At 33.9% G+C, this 21,351-nt stretch overlaps 2 protein-coding genes, 1 long non-coding RNA gene and 1 pseudogene across 3 annotated transcripts; 1 reads left to right on the top strand and 3 right to left on the bottom strand.

Moving 5' to 3' along the window:
* Positions 1-619: 619 nt before the first annotated feature.
* Positions 620-1,384, bottom strand: LOC121790099. The gene is made up of 2 exons (XR_006048196.1): positions 1,294-1,384; positions 620-1,063 (listed from the first exon to the last, which is right to left on the bottom strand). It is a non-coding gene; the product is annotated as an uncharacterized LOC121790099 (long non-coding RNA).
* A 1,240-nt stretch (positions 1,385-2,624) lies between these two features.
* Positions 2,625-3,424, bottom strand: LOC121790100 (MLP-like protein 34). The gene is made up of 2 exons (XM_042188386.1): positions 3,193-3,424; positions 2,625-3,114 (listed from the first exon to the last, which is right to left on the bottom strand). The coding sequence occupies exons 1-2, from the start codon at positions 3,380-3,382 to the stop codon at positions 2,852-2,854; spliced, it is 453 nt and encodes a 150-aa protein (XP_042044320.1). The 5' UTR covers positions 3,383-3,424; the 3' UTR covers positions 2,625-2,851.
* Positions 3,425-13,111: 9,687 nt separating this feature from the next.
* LOC121790098 lies at positions 13,112-13,979 on the bottom strand (annotated as a pseudogene).
* A 2,894-nt stretch (positions 13,980-16,873) lies between these two features.
* Positions 16,874-21,348, top strand: LOC121790101 (probable cadmium/zinc-transporting ATPase HMA1, chloroplastic; the record flags this gene model as incomplete). Its single annotated transcript, XM_042188387.1, has 7 exons — positions 16,874-17,518; positions 17,594-17,929; positions 18,796-18,942; positions 19,543-19,738; positions 19,864-19,976; positions 20,638-20,876; positions 21,255-21,348. Coding segments are annotated over exons 1-7 (1,638 nt in total), but the record flags the coding sequence as incomplete, so codon positions are not given.
* Positions 21,349-21,351: the final 3 nt, after the last annotated feature.

Below are 21,351 nucleotides of genomic sequence, written 5' to 3'. Positions count from 1 at the left end.
TGGTTTTGGATCGAAATGTCAATATAGTGTATTAAACATATCAATACGATTCATTGAATATGTCAACACAATTTCATATTGATATTGTATAAGCATTACATTGACATATTATGATAGCTACGTTGACATTAAACTGATTCTTGAAAAACACGAAAATTCAAGAATTTTTTTCAAATTTTGACATCGAAACATATGCAAGTTAAATCACGTTAGAATCCTTATTAAATTATTTTTAATTTATATAAGTTGTGTTAAAAAATGATTTAAATTGAGATAATTATAATCATTTAAAGTTTTGGAATATTTTTTAAAAGTTAGTTATAACTAACTTTTTGCTAAATGATCTAGTGCCTTGATTTAATGATCTAATGCTTATCGTTTAGTTGTAGTTAGCAATTTAAATGTGAGTTAATAATATAACACACCCCTAAATATATTTAATATAATATATATTATGTATATATTTCGGAATATAGGTATATACCGGTTTTCAGCATATATTGAAGATTCGGTATACCGTGGTATACCGATATTTTTGTATATAACGTATTTTCCGTATTCCACTGTATACAGAGGTATAAGAAAATTCATACAGTTATCGTACCAAAAACTTACGGTATTGTATCGTACCGCACCAAAAATTACGGTATACCAAAAATTCGATACTTTTTTATTATTTTCGGTACAATACAATCAGTATACCATTTCTTTGGCTTTTTCCCCCACCCCTAATTTCATTCCACGGTGGCTACGATTTTGTCTTTCTAATCAAGATCGGGATTGGCTGTTACCTTTCCGATTCATTGGATAGATTTAAGAGCTTGTTACACATGTATTACCCAGTTATTTACAATGTGAAATGTATGGTATCTTCCACACCCTTCGATGGTGGATGGTGGAGACAGCCGGGACGATGGAGACAGCCGGGGTTGAGCACCAAGCAGGCTCGTACAACATGCTCATTTCATCAAGTTTAGAGACGATTCTTGCAAGCGGACAATGGACAAGTATGCCGGTAAGGTTGTAGGTATACCGTACTTGTAACACCCTCTATTCACAATGTCTAAAATCCAAATATTTTGACCATATGATTCTATAATTTAGAGTTATGAAAGCTGGAATTTAATGACCAAAACATTCTCAATATCATTATTAAGATTACATAATCATTATTAGTTCAACAATTAAATCTCATGTATGTGCATATATGAAATCAGCCAAAACCCAATACTATTACAACTCAATATTTCATAAAATTTAGGTCATGAAAACAAGCTAAGGTTTATGTGCTACCTTGGATTGAGCCTCGTATGTGATGGGATCAAATCAACTATAAACAAATGAAAGTTGAGAGATAACAATAGTAGTGAGAAGAATGTTGGCCGAGAGTTGTTGGGGAAGAAACCCTCTTCCTCTTTTTATATCCATGATCTCATAGTATTATTTTAATATATATGGACTAAAATTAGCCACATGGCATATACACATGTTATATCATTGTTTCTAGATTATTCTTTCAAATTCAAGAAAATATTGGAGTTAAATACTATATCCTTATCCAATAAGCAAATTTTCGTCACTATAAAATAGTAATTGATATAATTTATGTACATTTCTATTATTTGGCATATTTTATAAACACATATAGCATGCCATTTAATTATTTTAAACTTATTTTCGGGATGTTACAGTACTTAGCAGCAGCAAAGTAGGGGAAGGGAGAATCATAAAACACAGTGTGTTTGCCCTGTGATTTGTTGTGTATTGTGTCCAGCAATTTGTATCTTGGCAATTGATAGCATATTGAGTTGGACTATCATGTGTATCCAAATCCCTTTTTTAACTTTATTTGAATTGGACCGAATAATCCAAAATATCCGAAAGTTCTCAAAATCCAAATTAAAATTTGTAATTATTGTGGACAGATTCTTTCTCCCTCTCCGTTTGCATCCCATCTCTTTATCTCTCCCTCTTCGTTTCTCTACACGCATCCCAGTCTCCGAATTTGAATTAACTACCCTGTCAAGAGTGAAGATGATGCTAACAAATGCTACAAAGAAAGCTAGCTTGGTTGTCAAGGGATTTGAGCAACTATACGGTATTAATTATAAAGATCTGTTCACTCATATATGGTATTAATTATAAAGATCTGTTCACTCATTTAGTATTGAGTAATGGTAGTTGAAGAAAATCTATTATTATATTAGATGGATTTAAACACAACTTTCCTTCTTGGTGATTTTGAGGATGAGTTGTACATTATACAACTTGAGGGATTCGTAGTAAAAGGAAAGAAAAATCTTGTGTACAAGTTGAAGAAGAGCTTATATGGTCTAAACCAAACTCCAAAACAATGGTACAACAAGTTTGATGGATTCATGATGGAGATTGTCTATAAAGATGTCACTAACCATTGCTGTTATTACAAGAGGTTTGACAAGAGCTATCTTACTTACCTTATTATTATATGTTGATAATAAGTTGATTGCAAGAGGTAATTCAAATGAGATGGAAACATACGAAACTAAAAAACCTTTGGCGAAAACATAATTCAAATCAAGTTCTAAATCAATTCACAGATGATCATATCACTCAAATTCATAATAGGGACATAAGACAAAACAGAGTTTGAAAACATAAAATAGATCGAATATAACAACAATGTTAACTTATTTGGTTCACCAATCCCTCGGCTTATTTGGAACATAGAAATTTTATTTTAGCATCGTCAAACCTAGATATATAGATGCTGATTTCACTTTATTTATAAAGATAATACTATATAGTAGTAAATTGACCATGATATTTTTAACTTAAAGGATTGATGAATGAACCCAAAATAAGGTGAGTTTCATCCGAAAATATGAGCCTCGGTTTCCTTCGTGAACTCAATGAAGTAGTTCAGGAGCGCGGTTGGGTGTGGATTGTCTGCATTGATCAGCTCATAATCTATGGTCCATGTTATGAAGTCGACACCTCCTTTGGTCTCAACGTGATAGGTTACAATCATGTTTTTGTATAGTTCAAGATCATCTCCTTCAATCATTTTGAATGTGATTAGCTTTTTCGCCTCATCTACCTCTATAACTTGTTTTGCTCTTTGCTCTTTCCCACCTACATGTACATGATTTTTAAATTCAGTTATTAGGATAACATTTATGCATATCAAAATCTTTAACAAAGCATGCGTACCAAGAACATATTTCCATTGAATAACAGAGCCACAAGCTCCAAAATCTCCTTGATGAAGTTCACAATCTTGGACTTTGTTAGGTAGAACTTTGGCAAAGTGTTTAGGGTTTTTTGCCATGAGATGATGAAACACGCCCCCTCCAGCCTTGAACGCCACCTGCGCGACAAGCTTATCCGGTAGCCCAGCCATTATACTTGTATTTCAAATATCACTCCAATTTAATTGCACATTTTCTAGACTTTATATAGCTGCATATCAATCTAATTTTTCTTATTTTATATGGACCAACAACTACTGATTTTATGTAGAACTTATGATATTGTTTTGACATTGATTGTTTCCACATATTTCTGCATGATAATATCTTATCATCTTTATAATTACGTGATTCACAAGTTAAATTGGGATTTTCTCCTTCACAATCTTTCTTCGTGATACATTGTGTTATAAGGTGATATAGAGTCAATTTAGCTGGTTAGTTTTAAGCTACCAAGGGGGTAACGTACAAGGAATAAAAAAATCTCAAATATAATTCATGTTTACAATTAATGGATTGTTTGGGCATTCCTAAATTCAAATTCAATCAAATTAAGCAAGATAAAGTAAAGGACATCTACAAGCCATCAACTACACATCAAGGGAAATTGAAATTTAAGATATAGCTATCAACTAAGTATATTTTGTCCTTAATAATTTGTCATTCTCTTTTTTATGGTACTCATTCTGCCACGCATCTCTAAACTTTGATATAATTTCGCTAGAACTTTTGCATTATATAGAAAACTTGAACTACATTTTTGATACATTAACATTGGTTTGGTATCGAATGCGGTACTCAAACTTTAAAAATATCACTACGTCCATAAACTTTGGTTTAATATCACTAAAGAACTTTTGCACTTCTTAAACTTTTTTTTAGTCCAAACCACCCTCCATCCCTTAAGCTCTACTTATGATGAAAGAGAAATTCAAATAAATTAAAGTATTCTAATATTATAGGATTGAATTATATTACACAAATTTTATTTTATTTCTCTACAAATTCAGAAAATGAAATAGTGGCAGTTCATCTCATCACAATAGACTAAAATCCTTCTTAAGGGTTGGAGCCTGGAGGGTATTTTAAACCAAAAAGATTTAAAAAGTGTAAAAATCCTTCCAACGATATTAAATCAAAGTTTATGGATGTGTGGTGATATTTTAATAATTTTCAGAAAAATCTAAGCTTGATTTGTTAGTTTATTTATTTAAAATAACAGAGAAAACAAACAAGTTGAGCTTTGATTTTTATAAAAATTGTATAATTAAAAATGTTAATAATATTTTTAATTTATTAGAATCAAACTAAATATATAAAATAAAAAAAATGAGCTAAACGTGCATTAAACGAGTGTAGTGGTCACATATTGTGCTTATATACGGTCTGTAACATATCATTTTGTTTTTCAATTATGAATGAACTGCACCAAATGACCCTAACTTTTGCACTTGTTGCACCAGTGACCCATAACAAAAAAAATAGCACCAGAGGAGCCTAACGTTAAATATAATCACGAATCATGTTTTTTCGAACCAAAACACCCTCAGACCCTAAAAGGGAATTTTTGTCACTCCATTATATTGCTGACATGTGATTTCTGTCACATTTCTGTCAGCAACTTCTTATGTAATTTTCTAATAAGTTTTTGTACTTCATACGTAATTAAAATTTTATCATTATTTACACTTTCTAATTTTTTATAATATACATATTTATCATTATCTGCATTAATTAATATGAACATAATAAAATGAGACCATTTCTTCCTTATAAAACTCATTTTCTGGTATTTTCCGTATTTTTATTTCCCGTAATTTATTTTATTTACATTGATTTATGGATCAATTTTATTTATTATGAAAATATCCTAATTTTGCAGTATTAATTTATAAATTTACATTGCTTATTTCAAATACTATTGTTAATAAAAAAATCTTGAAGGATTAAATAGCTAATATCGCATGCTTGAATTTTTTCAAAATATTACTCACGTTTCAATTTTATCATGAATGGCAAGAAACTATGCAAATTCATATCTAAAGATTGAATGTTCATATGATGTTAAAAATTTCAGTTTGAGCTAAATTAAAATTACATCAATAAAATATCAATCATAAAAATCGTCTTAAAGTTAGGCTTAGAGTAACAAATTAGTTGGATGATATATAATTAAGTAATATTTTAAATGTCAATGTTTTTAATAAAATAATTATCGTATCATTTAATTAAATGTGAAATATTTTTTATTTTGTGTATTATTGACTCGGATTTTATTGCATAAATAACTTCATTTTCCATATTTTTGTTTCTCAATGAATTCCTACATGATATAAGTACTATATTGTTACCACTAACTAGAAATAGAGAGACATAAGAATTTTTTTTGTACAAATATTGACAAAACTTTAATCACGTATGAATTACCAGAACTTATTAGGAAATCACTTAAGACGATGCTGACAGAAATATGACATAATTCATATGCCAGCGAATTTAGGGATTGCCAAAAATGCCCTTCAAGCTATTTGGGCATTTTCGTCCGAAAAGTAGCTAAAAAAACATGATTCGTGATTATATTTAAGTTAGGCCCCTCTGGTGCTATTTTTTTTGTTAGGGGTCACTGATGTAACAAGGGCAAAAGTTAGGGTCATTTTGTGCAGTTCACTCTTCAATTATTTATGTACTTCCTCCGTTCCCTAAAAATTAGAACTTTTGAAACAGCACAGGTTTTAGAGAGAAAAAAATTGCTTAAATAGAAAGCTTCTATTTTTAGGGGATGGACTAAAACAGAAAGAGTTTCTATTTTTAGGGGACGGAGGGAGTATATCTCTTCTGGACAATATTTGATTTCATGAGCTAGGTTAAATATGTTAACTTTTTTGCAATTCAAATTTTCTTAGCAAAATATGACTTTCTTTAGTTAAATGTTGAGGGTTATATATTTAATCTCTTGTGAACAATATTTGATTTCATGAGCTAGGTTAAATATGTTATCTTTTTTGCAATTCAAATTTTCTTAGCAAAATATGACTTTCTTTAGTTATATGTTGAGGGTTATATATTTAATTTGTTTGAAGAATGCAAAATAGTAGTAGTAGTCTTAACATTAAATTAGATTTAAACATCTTTATTAAAAGATTCAAATTAAAATATAAATATAATTGAAAAATTTTATTTCTCTATAATAAAATATTATAACTTAAGTTGAAATAAAAAAAACACTTATACAATAAATTATAGAGAAGGATCTTGCCAAAAATGAACTAAAGATACAATAGCTAAAAGTTAAAACACACTTACTCTGTTTCCTAAAAATAAAAACATTTGAAACGGCACGTGTTTTAATACAAAATTAGTAAAGTAAACGAGATAGAGAGAAATGATATGTTAGTAAAAAATAGGTCCTAAGAAATAAATTATTTTAAATGAAAAGCTTTTATTTAAGCTTCTATTTTAAAGACATGGATTGAAATAGAAAGAATTTCTAATTTTAGGAAACTAAAGGATTAACATATTCCTCCGTTCTTAATAAATAAATAACATTTGATACAACACGAGTTTTAATGCACAATTGGTGAAGAATAAGACTCATCTCATTAGAGTATAGTGAAGAATGAGATCTACTTCATCAAAGAGAAAAAAAATTTCTTAAATAGAATTGGTCTATTTTTAAAAAATATCCTAAAATGACAAATTAAATATATTTTATTTTTAAGGTACATATTGGGTATAACTTTATCTAATGCACGCGATTTATTAAAGTTTAAGAAATGACGATGACAAGACAAGATAATGGAATGCTGAAATTTGTGGAAACAGTCTGCGTCCAAATTATTTGTAAAGTTCATGTAATCAATAGTTGTTAGGCTAATTAATAATAGAATAAAGACCAAATCATTTAGTCATGTTTAGAAATCAACAATTGTCGGGCTAGTTAATAATAGAATAAAAATAATTATACATAATTGTATAATTATATGTACATATATTTCTACATTTTATATTCAATTATATTGATTTTGTTTAGATTGAATTTATTATTTATCATATTAATTTTACTAAATAGTAAAATAGCCCCTCACTATATTTCAAAGATATCATTAAAAGCATTTTAAATTTGTATTCATACAATCTATGAATAATGAAAAATATGATTTATTAGTGAATATGGTTATATAAAGATCGCCACTGCTAATGTATGATTATGGATTAATGTAAAAAACACATGTATCTATTACTTCATTAAATATCAAGATTGGAGCATTCAAATTGTCAAATGGGCAGACTATATTTTCAAGAGGATTTCTTGATTTCTTCCAACTTGTTCGCATTTTTAATCATAATATGTAATATTGTATTTTGAGGGATGAGTATGCGGGGCGTGGAAAACGTCCTTATTGTTGGTGTTTCAACTAAAATTACAGGACGCAAATTGAAAACGTTTTAAAATAACAAAAAATTAAGTTAATTTGTTATTAATTTAGGGATGCTTTCTTTTGCATTCTGATAAGACCTATTTCATACATTGGTTTATGGGTAAAATGTGTACTACTTGATCGGTTTATCGGGCAAAACAAGTGTTAATTGTGCAGAAATGCCGCTTGACCAAGGCAACGAAGCCAAACTGATCAAACAAGTACAATCGGCGGAAAAGGCTAACAAATCAGGGGAGTTGATCAAAGGGAGTAATCAAGCAGTTAGGCAGGGACCACTGGCTTCCAGAAGAAGGGCACGTGAGGAAATGAGATGGATGTGGCGCACCATTTTGTTATCAAGGACAACGTTCTAGAAGGGGACACGTGCTGGCATATGAGACGCAAGGACGGAGCTGAGTCATGAATCTGTTACTAAAAAGCGTCGACATTCTAGAAGGAAAAGCACGTAGCAATCAATGAGTCGCTCATCCTCAGCGTGAGTGAATATTCCCTGTCAAGATCGTTATCCAGCTGGAGGGCGAGTAGAGCTTATAAATAGAGGATGTGCCATCACAAGAAAGAATCGGATCCTATACTTTCCGTCTAGTTTAGCTTAGTTCAGTTCTCTAGATAGCTTAGCCTAGCTTAGATAAAGTGTTGCTTAGTTAGAAAGGGCGATTGAAGAAGCGCTACAGAATACTTGTTATCTGTCAGCGTATTCTGAAGTTTTCCTCCAAGATTTTTCTCGGTTTTACTTGCTTTCGTAGTTTCCCAAAGTGTTAGCTTAGTTTAAACTTCTCGCTGTACTGTTCTCAGTTTTAGTTTAATCAAAGTTATTTCGTTTTCATCCTCGCATTTACTGTTACGTCTTCGCCTGCAATTCACTTGACCCAGTAGTTAAATTTACCTTGATCAAGTCAACAAGTTTAATTCTGCCTAGGGTAAAATCAGTAGTTAAAAACTCCCAAGTTAAAGCGTGGCAGCAGCCAACCCCCTGTTCACTACTCACACACTCGACACACCAACTTCTCTGTGGGATCGACCCCGAACTTGCCGCTTTACTGTTAAAGTAGTGCAAAATTGGGAGTTTACAAATTACTTTGGTAGGAAACGAGCGAGAGCGAGTTTGCATCGATCAAGTGGCAACGACATTTGCTAACTAATTCAATCGGTTCGGTTATCTTCAATATAACTTGGTCCGAATTCGCGCCCCTCTTGTGGTCCTTCCACATTCTAAACTACGCAACTATCAATTTGTAAAAAACAATCTTTTACTTAAATTATTGCAAAAGGGGAATTATGTAATGTGTTAATAAATTTTAAATTAGTTAAAATAAAGAAATCCATTTTAAATGTGAAATGCTTCAAAATATCACTACCCTTAATAATAAGAGAAGTCATGTAGTGATTTTGCGGCAATATATAAAGAATAGACAAGCATAAGTGAAGTATCGAATCTGTAATTTATTTTGAGAAACAAATATTTTACAACACAATTGAACTAATACTAGTATCTAATCTGTTATTTATTTTGAGAAACAAGTGAGACATCTTTCATATTTTTTTATGAATAATTAATTCTCTCTCTTTTCTCTCCTACTTTATCATCATTTTTCATATTTTATTCTTTCTCTTATTTTAGTCTACTTTATTATTTATTTCTCTTTTATACTTAATTCTCTCTTCTATTTTATTATTTATAATTTAATTCAGTAAATACTACTTCCTTTGTCATATGCAAATAGACTATTTTTGTCAATTAGGTCCGTCCCATAAAAATAGACAATTCTATTTAAGTAATTTTGTTCACTAATGAGGGTGAAGCTCATTTTCTACTGACAATACTCCAATCAATTTTTTTTCATTTTATCTCTCACGAGGGTGAAGCCCATGTCACTCTAATATATGATGTTTTATGGGACAAGTGGAATACTCCCTCCGTCCCCAAAGAATGTGCACTTTGGGTCGGCATAGGTCCGGCGGATCGCACGTCTCGTACAATCGAAAAAGTCAAGTTCTTTGATTCGATAGTTCGTGAGTTCATCATGCATAAAATATAAACAAAAACACCAAGAACATGCTTCGCAATCAAATAACACATGCACACATTAATTTCGTGAAATTTAAATCTAAATAAGCAGAGCCAAAAACTGGCTCTGATACCAATTGATGGGGTTGGCAGCGGAAGCGAGCATCATATGGATCACATAATATCTTGATCTAATTAGCAGATTATTTAGACAAAATCTATTCGCGTAATTCTCACATGTGTCATGCTCATAACTTAAATTTAATCATGCTTTAGCGTAATTGAAACCTAAAACATGCTTACTACGGAATTAACCAATTTACGTCGTTGATTCTCCAAAGAATCTAAGTTCGCTAGCGCCTTCTCCACGTGAAGATCTTGAGTACTAAACCACGGATCTTCTGACTAGTTCCCGGATTATAAACTGATATCAGTGTGGTCTGATCTCACCAGAATACTAGGACTTAAATAAAGAAGACGAAAACTGCTCACGGAGGGAGCTGAAAAATCGTCCCCCTTGTGTAGGGAGAGGAGGACGAAAATTTGGAGAAAATATTAAGTCTATTTTTTGTCTCCTTTATTCTCCTATTTATATTAAGTCACATATTGGGCTTAGTCAGGGATCTATGGAAGAATTTGGATATGACCTCCCCCAATTAGCTTCTTACTAATTAAATTGAACCCACAATTTAATATAAGCATATATTGGAATATTACGAGCAGCCACTACAGAAGTAATATTGCACTGCCCATCCAAATCCGAAATTACAAGTATTCTGGGTTTCCATTTGTTTGTCGTTCATTTCCCGTGCATAAGATAGAAACTTCCATTAATTAATTAATGTCTGCTATGAACTTAATTAATTAACATATTATTAACTCCAAGAATGGACTTAGCAAGAAACGCCTATTTATTATTCATAGAGTAATCAAACTCCAACTAGCTAGGTTCCGAATAATAAAACCTTGTTTCGAGCTCCTCTTGTGGACGTTATCACACGAGACTCACCTCGCGCACGATTCAATATAATAGCAATCCTAGCACCACTAGATATTAATCACCACTACCCAATATACCGGGTTTCTTGGGTTGCTAAAAGCCCGCACCATTTGGTAAGTCAAAGTAGTGCATAATCAATACTGTATGCTCAATGCTAACGTACATTGATTAAGAAATTAATTATCAAGACCTCGTCTTTCAGTAGATAGCATAAAGACTCGTCTTGCTGTTAGATCCAATTCAGTGCTATACCACACCAATGTCATCTTATTTCAATAAGGCTTAGAAATATGCGGACTGACATTGCAACCTTTCACGATAGGTAGTCTAGGCCTATCTAGGTTGTGAAATTCTTATTTTTCTTTGTTCAGAACTGACCGTGTTACCTTAAAGTGGACGACGCCCACAACCGGTCTACTAAAACAAAGACTTAGACTTTGTTACGTTGCTTATACATTTAAATATGCAATAAACATTCATTAAATGTAAAACATAACAACATTATGACAAAAATAATCTGTTGCATCCATTGGAAAATAAAATATAGAGTTTTACAGTATTCAATCACTCGAAAGGTGATTTCTAGTATACAAACTCTAACAGGAGATAGATGGATCGCAATAGGAGTTAGGATCGACCCCTCAAAGGTGTCGAAGGTCCACTCCAGCGTCGGATTCAAACGGGGAAGAGGTGACAGTCGATTGGGTTTCCGATCGATTCTCGACCAGAGAAAGGGTTTAGGGTTTCTGAAGGCCTCCGATCCATTTAAGAGAGAGTAAGAAGGAGGAAGCGGTTGGGACTCCTTTTGGCAGAGGTGGGTGAATAGGCTTAGGGTTTTCGAGAGAGAAAGAGAGAGTGAGTGAGAGAATGTAATGAGAGCTGGAGCGTCGCAACCCTAAACAAGAGTGAGAAGAAGGGTATGATGGGTGTTTAATTTTTATGGCAGTGACGTAAATAAATGAGAAGGTGGGGGTTGTTAAACTATCCAAATATAGTAAGGAGAACCGGAACTCCTATCCGCGGACGGATGAAAATGAAAAAATAAGACTCCTATTGCCGGAGAGAGGAGTATATCACAAATTAAAAGTACTTTAGGACAAAAAAATAAACAGCATATTAAAAATAATTTTAACTAAAGAATAAATATAAAAAATAATATATGCAAATTAGTACTAAGTTTAAATTTCATAAAGTATTTATTGGTTTTATTTTTATATTAAGAAGAAATATGAATGGATAAAATAAAGAAGTAAAGAATGGAAAAAATATGTTCTTCTTGAGGGTTGAACAAACACCTCCTACTTAAATGCCTAATAATTAAACCATTGGACTACTAAATTTTATGATATTTATCAAAAATAAATACTCCCTCTGTTCTATAGTTGTAGAGTCATTTTTTTCATTTTGGGCATTCCATAGTAGTAGATAGGGGTGGGAAAAAATATTGAAATACCAAAAAACAGCACTTACCATACCGATAAAATATCGAAAAATACCGGTTTTTTGGTATACTGCAACTTTCGGTACCGAAATATTTCGGTATGGTAACGGTATCAAATTTCCATATTGCGGTATACCATGGTATACCGAATATTCGATATGTGTTGGAATATTATATAAATATTACTATATTATATTTAATATATTTATATATAAAATTGAATTAAAAAGAAAAAATCTCTGAAAGTTCTACTTTTATTTATTTAGGGTATAAAATAGATTTTTTTGCATAACGGCATTACGGTATACCATACTTCGATACACAGGAAAGTGCGGGATACCGCAATAATGGTAAGGTAACGGTATCAAAAATTAACCATACCGAATTTTCGATGTACCAGATTGCGGTATACCAAAAATTTGGTATGATATCGGTGTGATATTTTGTCATACCGCAGTTATCGGTACGATATGCGGTGGCGTTCTTAGTACGGTATGACGTATCCACCCACCCCTATTAGTAGAGTTATTTAAGTAAAAAGTAACACATTTTCTTGCTCTTACTTTTCCTATCTACTTTATCCTCAATACTTTGACCTCTCTTCTACTTTATTATCTTTTTATTTAATACATTAAACACTTTGTTCTAAATCTCCGTGCCGGGAAGAAATGCATTCATTACTAAGAAACGAAGGGAGTATATTTCTAAACTCTGAGTTATTCTCTCCACTTTATATATTAAATATCTATTTCTTAATCTCTGAGTTATTCTTTTAGACGCATCATTTAATTTACGTTGAGTGATAGTATATCATAATGTACTTCAATCTTTCAATCAATTTATCTTCCTTGAATTCAAATTATGTAGCAAAATCAAATTACAACAATCAATCGCATCTTTTCACCAAGAATTTTTTCCTCGTGGAAGATTACACAACTTTGGTGCATATTTATTTATTCTAAATTGGTCTAATTTTTTGGACCTGGTCTGCTTTTAAAAAGGGACCCCAATCTTCCGTCCCTCTGTAGCTGAGTCGTATTCCTTTGTCTCACTATAGCTGAGTTATTTCCTTTTTTGGCAAAAAGTATTTTACTCTCTCTTCATTTCACTGCCTTTTTCCTTTCTACTTAATTCTTCTTTTACTTAACTCATTTAAAAAAAAATTTAAATCTCGTTCCGAAAAGAAATGCTTCTACTACAAAGAGATGGAGGGAGTATGTTTTAATCGCACTAGTTATTAATCAATCGCACTTGCTTGATGCGATCACTAATGATATTACAACATGTGACGAGGTTCAAGCTGCCTTGCGCCATGTTTGTCAACCGCAAAAGATCCTCATTTGTTATTCGATAGCTCACCGGTTCGGAAATATATGGATACTTCTCCAAAGATATGGATCCTTTTGGATAGCATCACGCAACGATCTGCAAACCCTTATAATCGAAAGGAGTTCTTCAAAACCAAAATCAAGATTTTGAAGAACGAAGATTATCATATCTGCACCATCATACGACTCGTCCTTGTCCCTATCCTCCCTCTCATACTCCGTTGAGCAACACCAAACAAAATTCAATTCAGTAAAGAAATTGCTAGAACCATTACCGCTATCTCCATCCTTTTCGAAGCCATTGGTACTTCGATTGAAAACCCAACAATTGGATCATTGGACATGCCCATACTGAACTCCATCCTAAAAGGATCATTTGGCAATTTATCCACATCTTCACAACCCTTTGCAGGTTAAGAATCATCAAAATCCACCAAAGATCTAAACTTTTCTGCATCATACCATTCCTCCACCAATGATCCATCATCAAATTCCAAAAAATCAGTGATGATCTCTTCTTCATTCAACACCATAGCTTCTCTCTAGCTATATTCAACACGACAATTACACCACCCAAAAAAGACAAACAACTCCCAACAAATGTGTTCTTTAATATTTGTAAATTTGGTGCTTAGCGCAGAGCAAACGCAGTGTTGTGTTGCGGGGAAAGGAACAGCAGAAGCTAAGAATAAAAAGGGAATGAAAGATCTAGAATATGCGAGCATGATAGAGAAAATCGGCAAACAATTTTAGAGAAGGAGCGTGTGGAAGGAATGTGTTTTGTTTGTTTTCGTTTATTTGTTTTTACCGAGTCATTTAAGTTTTAAAATGAAAAAGGTAAATAGTAGTAATAGGAGTAGTATAATTTCTATGATCATACTATTAGTATTAGGTAATGAATCAGTTTATTTGCCCTTTCAAGGTTTATATTTTATACATTAAGTCTGGTAATTAAATGCAAACTTAAAATATATGATCTGGATCATTAAAAAATGTCAATATATGACAAAATAATAGCAATAAAAAATGTCAACACAATGTCAACGGTTGATGTTGCGTTGACATTGTGCTGACATTTTCGGTTGCTATTATTTTGTTATCTATTGACATTATCTGATGGTCCAGATCATAGTTTGGAGTTTGTACTATATTCAGAGTTTGCATTTTATCACCACCCCAATATAATATGTGTATATATTCGAATATAATATAGTATTATACGTGTTTATATAATTTTCAGAATATTTCAAATCAAAATATGAAATGTGTGGTTACACCACGTGATTGTAGCGTAATGCTATCCAGTCAAGTAACCATCTTAAATTTCTCTTAAATTTTAGGGAATTTTTTTAGTTAAATAAGACTAGTTAGTTAAAATGTCATGACAGCACTTACTAGTAAAAGTAAGTTGGGCTTAACATGACTATATGTAGGTAGACATAGAGGGAAACCATGAATATAATAGGGAAAATTGACCATGGTTTTGAATAAGAACATAAGTAAGAGGGGCATATAGTTAAACAAATCACACTGTCAGCATTCAAGGTATGAAATTTTAGTACAAAATCTGCAGAGGTTCAAAACAATTTTATCATGTATGAAGACATAATACAGTGGACATCTTTAAGCTAAATTATTTGCCGTCTCTTCTCAACAACACCTCCTTTCGTCAGCGTTCAACCTGCACGTTTTAGAAAGAACATGCAGGGCTGAGTATTTGTGTATTCAGTGGGCACATGCCGAAAATATATAAGTAAACACTTAAAAAGGCTCAGAGTCACTAAAGTATTTTATTCGTAAAGATTGATTGCGCAATCTAAGTTCATCTAACATAAATACCATATCCGTGCAGCTTCTTGCCGTTGGGCAAGTAAGCTCTCTTCAGATCTGTTGGGCATCTAATAGTCTTCAGAAATACGGGACACCTCGGGTATATCCCATCCGCCAAATAGTAGGCCATATTATGCATGTTTCCGTTGGATTCAAAGATGATGGTCGAAGCCAAACCCCTGCATTGGTTGTTGAAGAGGGGCTATGACTGTAGCATGTTGATATCGTTGTTCGACCTGGCTATCCCGAAGTACACATGCTAAATCCACAATCACTGGTCAGCAACAACATCGATGATGATCATCGGGTGCTTGCCTTTGAACTCGGACGTGAACTGGTCTTTCTAAGCGGTCGGACAGTTCTTGCCTTCCCAATGCATTCAATCTAAACCCAATATTCCAGGGAAGTCGTGCACCCTCCCGTGCAAATCAAGCAGCTTTGAAGATATGTGGGACCGAAAGTCTTGATGACGACCTTACAAAAATTCTTCAGACAGTCGCATCCAGTCGTGCGGCGACGTGAAGATACTCGTCGAATATGTCAGACGCTCCTCCGTAAACGAACTACCTAATTGCAGCGATGCACTTCTGTAGCGGCGATAGTCCTGGCCCGCCGCTAGCATCGGCCCGCTGCTGGAAGTACTCCCAACGCGTCGACGACGTGGTAACAATGTGCAGGAAAGTTCTCGATTCATTCTAAAACGACGACGAAGAACCGCATGCCCACATCGTGGCTCCGGAAAAGTAGTCCCCAAACAGTCATTCGGTAGCCTCGACGTGGTCGCGGATGACTGTCCGTCGATGGTGGATCGGTCAAGAGACCCGCTGACTCCAGCTCTTCCTTCGTCGATCCAGTTGGCGTATTGTCTCATCCCATATGGCTTGCTAAATGATCTCATCTAATGGGTTCTCATCATCGGAAGCCATTTTGTAGTGAAAACAATGTTTGCAAGAGAGAAAATTGGGTGTGGAAGAGAGAAGAGAGAAAATTGGGTGTGAAAAAATAAAATGGGAGTAGGGTATTTTATAGGTGAAAAAAAAGCGGAAGAGCGCAAGATCGATGCCCGATCGGTGCGCAATAAGCGCCGATCGATACCCCTATTGTGAATGCTCTGAGATGGGCTGATATGGGCCGAAGATGGGTTGTGAGATAGGTTGGTGATGTGGCACGAAGAAATTGGAGATGTGTCGTTACTATTGTGATGCTCTAAGTTACCGACTTAGTTATTCCCGATAGCTAAAATTGTTCTCACTCAGTTGCATTAATTAGGTAATTTTCATTTTAAAATATCATTTATTTTATTTTTCTTTCTATAAAATTAATAAATATAATCTTTTTATTTTAGTCAGTATCCTATGTTATTATCTCATAGTACTTGAATATCTATACACTCATTCGTTAAATATCATTTTTAAAATTTTATACTACCAAAAAAAGCTTCGACCATGATGGTGGGATAATAAACACAAAAATGAATAAAATTGGGATAGAAGAAGAGGGAGACTTAAGTTGAAATAGCTATATTAGTATTGTTATGTTAAGTTGAAATCAATCTACAAGTAGACTAGAGTAATAAAGAATTTGGTGGTCATAACTCATAAATAATGAGGACATGGTGTGTGCTACAATGACCACATCCCACACTCGGTCTCGGACATAGACTGCACCAACTTCTTCTTCTTCTTCTTCAACCTCTTTCCCTCTCTCCTCTTCCTTTGTTTCTCTTTCCATGGAAGCTCTTTCATTCCCCGCTAAATCACGCTTCCTCTCATCAACCTCCCCTCAATTCACTAATTTCAAGCTCAAATTCAACCGTAATTTTTCCTTTCCCCCAAAACCTAAACCTAAACCAAAATCCCCAATTACTCTCCGCAACATCTCCTATTTCGCCTTCGTCAAATGCTCCGCTCATTCTCACTCTCACTCCCACAACCATAATCACAGCCACGAACATGATCGTGACCACAATCACCGCGATTCTCACAACCACAATCACAATCATCACTGTCACGGTCACGGTAATTGCGATTCTACTCTGACCAAACCTCAGCAAACATTCCTCCGCTTCGCGGAGGCTGTAAAGTGGATCCATCTAGCTAACTTCCTCAGGCAACATTTGGAGCTCTGCTGCTTCGCAACGGCGCTTTTCCTAGCCGCCGGCGCGTGCCCTCACTTGCTACCTAAGCCCGCCGCTGCGACTCTTCAGCATGCCTTCACTGCCGTCGCCTTCCCTCTCGTTGGGGTAATTGTTCGCCATTTCAGCGCAATACAGTTTAATTGATTGGAGTTTCTGATTCGTGTTTGCCATCGTCTACAGGTATCCGCGTCGTTGGATGCGGCTCTGGACATCGTGGGAGGGAAAATCAATATTCACGTGCTCATGGCTTTGGCCGCATTTGCTTCGGTTTTCATGGGGAATGCGTTGGAGGGTGGATTGCTTTTGGCTATGTTCAATTTGGCTCATATTGCGGAGGACTACTTTACTAGAAGGTCTATGATTGATGTCAAGGAATTGAAAGAGAATCATCCCGATTTCGCGCTTGAGCTCGATGTGGAGAACGGGAACAATCCATCTTTTTCTGATTTGAAGTACCACAAAGTTCCTGTAAATGATTTGGATGTTGGATCATACATATTGGTCAAAGCTGGTGAGGTCTGTGTTTTTTCATTTTTTTAGCTTATTTGGACTTAACTGCATTTAATGAGCCTCATTTCAGATCATTGTTTGTAGCACTCTTCTGTACTTGAATTGACCGAATGACCACGCGCTAGTTGTTGCTTTAGTAATAAAATTTGGAGTAGGAATAAGATAATTTGACCTAGTAATCTGATAGATTGCATTTCTATGTAGTTTGGATTAATAAGGGAACCAAGTATGGTTCAAATATCATGTAGCATTAACACCTAAGCATGCCTCCAAACCATACCCAGAAGACAAAATAGTATACCCTGTCTCCTTTTGTTTACCACCTTCCAGGTAACTATGGATTAGGACACTCACTAGTTATAAGTCTATCTTTAGTCTCTCAGGATATTCATATCTTCACCTGTGACTTTTTTGCAAATCTGCATCAACATGTTCTTTGAACATCAATCTTCACCATACCCGGGAAACAAAATAGTATAGCCTGTCTCCTTTTGTTTACCACCTTCCAGGTAACTATGGATTAGGACACTCAATAGTTATAAGTGTATCTTTAGGCTCTCAAGATATTCATATCTTCTCCAGTGACTTTTTGCCAAATTTCCATCAACATGTTCTTTGAACATCAAATGTGTAAAGTAGTGGCCTGTTAAAATTGCAATCACTTCTTTCTGAACTTTGTGTTAGTAATTTGGAGGGAATCTCTTCATAATATGCAGTCCGTGAATCTTAGTTTTGCTAAATTATGGTTTAAAAGACATGTTTTGTGAGGAAGATCACTAAGGATTGTTATTTTATGGTTTGGACCTTTTAGCAGTTTTTGTTTGTATGAATTCATCCAGAACTATCATAATGTTAATCTAAACTATGTGCAGTCAGTTCCAGTGGACTGTGAAGTTTTCCAAGGTAGTTCAACTATTACTGTAGAGCACTTGACCGGGGAAGTCAAACCTGTAGAGAGAAAAGTTGGGGACAGCATTCCTGGTGGGGCACGAAACCTCGATGGTATGATGATTGTTAAGGTATGCTTGCACAGTTGCACCTCTTATTTCCTTTTCTTTTTTATAACCAAACCATACCAGAGTATACTGTATACTTTCGTACTGATTGTAAGAAGTGGATAATGGATATATATTCTAAACTCCTTTTATGACTTCTTTTTTCACTTATTTATTGTTCCTTATTTTGATGTTACTGCAGAGTTTTTTTTGTGTACTTTGATGGTTTAGGAACTCGTATAGAATTTTGTTTTGAATCTCATATCGCCTGACGTTTTTCATTTTAGCAAAAAAAATTCACTGGTATATAGTAGTGTGTTTTTTTCCATCTCTTTACTAGCATTTACTTGCCAATGTAATGAGCTATCTTATGATGAGATTTTGTTATAGAAGTTGAGATGTTATTTCAGCTGCATTATGGTGGTGATACAATCATTAAGTGGTGTCAAAAGATGTCAGTGCATTGCTACTGATTTAAGGATTTCTTAATACATAATTTGTTAAGGCAATATATGTCTTGCCTTGCGACCTTGAATGCCATTTCTACTGTTGTCAACTTTATGCTGTTCTAGATATATTGAACTCAAACTTCCATCACTCAGCTAAATCAAAAGTTTAATTTAGGTGAAAAAGTCATGGAAAGAGTCAACACTTAATAGAATAGTACAACTGACTGAAGAAGCTCAGCAGAGTAAGCCAAAACTTCAAAGGTGGCTTGATAAGTTTGGCGAACAGTATAGCCGAGCAGTTATAATTTTATCTGCGGCTATTGCATTGATTGGCCCAATCCTATTTAGGTGGCCATTTTTCAGTACAGCAGGTATAATTTTATCTGCTGCTAATCATTGAAAGCAAATTTTCCCTTTGTCAAAGCCCTATATGTATATAGATATATGTTCTTACTTTTCCTGCAGACTTTATTGATTCTATTAGTTCTTTATCTAGTATGTAGAGGATCAGTTTACCGTGCATTGGGGCTCATGGTAGCTGCATCACCCTGTGCATTGGCTGTAGCACCACTAGTCTATGCAACTGCAATTAGTGCTTGTGCAAGAAAGGTATCGTTTCTTAAAGTTTCAGAATAAGCTGTCAATATGTAGTTCATCTGAATTAAATTGCCATTCTAACATTTTCTTGTATTATGTACATAGTAAAAAATAAACATGTAGTTGTATAATGAGATGATCTAATCAATACACACTACTATCACCACCACCATTCAAATTTATTCAAACTGGTAGTATTGACCATGGCTACTCTTCTAATAAGCAATTTGATTGGTTTATCTATGTGTAGACAACTTCATATGTACTATAGTATGGAAGAATGTAATGCTCCCCTTCAGGTTCTCAAGGTTAAAATTGACATATAAGGAGTTTTTCATAATAACGGAAATAACAAAGTTTATGTACATCTTTATTCTGCTAAAAAAGTAGCAGCTAGAAAATAGTGGATCGGGTATTTTGCATTTGAATGGGAATGCAACTAAGTAAACTGCAATAGAAGCTTTATTAATTTGTTTGTTACTATCATAAAGGGAAACAGTTACTTCAAACTGTGAATATGATTATATGAGTGCAGACTTCTTCATAATTTAGTAAAAGAACTAAGATTCGAAGTAATTCGACACTGTTATGCAGCTTAAGGATATTCTACTGCATAATCTATTAATGCATGTGGTTAGTAGCTTGTTCTAAACTGAAAACATTTTTTTGACAGGGAATCTTATTGAAAGGTGGTCATGTTCTGGATGCACTATCTTCATGCCGAAATATTGCATTTGATAAAACTGGTACTTTGACTACTGGAGAATTCATGTGCAAAGCAATAGAACCAATTCATGGACATGTTAGCAACAACAAGAAACAAAATTATATGTGTTGTGTACCCAGCTGTGAGAAAGAAGCTCTAGCAGTCGCTGCTGCAATGGAGAAGGGAACTACTCATCCTATTGGAAGGTTTCTTAAAATTAATATTATTTTTCTTAACTTGGCATGGCATGTACCCTTTTATTTCTATATTTTGCTTGCAAACTCTATGTGGTAGTCTACTATCTATATGCACATTTGGTGGTTAGACCTGATTTAACTTGCTTACATTTCCATCAAAGGAATAAAAGATGCACCTAACTTGATTGAATCTCGTCTTCTCTAAACATGTTATTAATATCTATAGAAACTAGTGAGATGTAATTTGACTATTATTAAGATCTAATGATGACAAATAGAACCTGACGAAAACCTAATGAATCATAAATTTGTGAATTATGTCAGTGTTGGTGCTTAAACATGCAGACTATTAGATTGATTCATAGTCTTAATTCTTTTGTGGTGCAGAGCTGTTGTGGATCATAGTGTTGGGAAGGATCTCCCTCCAGTCTCTGTAGAAAGATTTGAGAATTTACCAGGAAGAGGTCTTTTTGCAACAATTTCT

Source organism: Salvia splendens, unplaced genomic scaffold (genome assembly GCF_004379255.2).
Source record: "Salvia splendens isolate huo1 unplaced genomic scaffold, SspV2 ctg412, whole genome shotgun sequence".
Lineage (NCBI taxonomy): Eukaryota > Viridiplantae > Streptophyta > Magnoliopsida > Lamiales > Lamiaceae > Salvia > Salvia splendens.
This window is presented reverse-complemented; position numbering and strand designations above follow the sequence as displayed.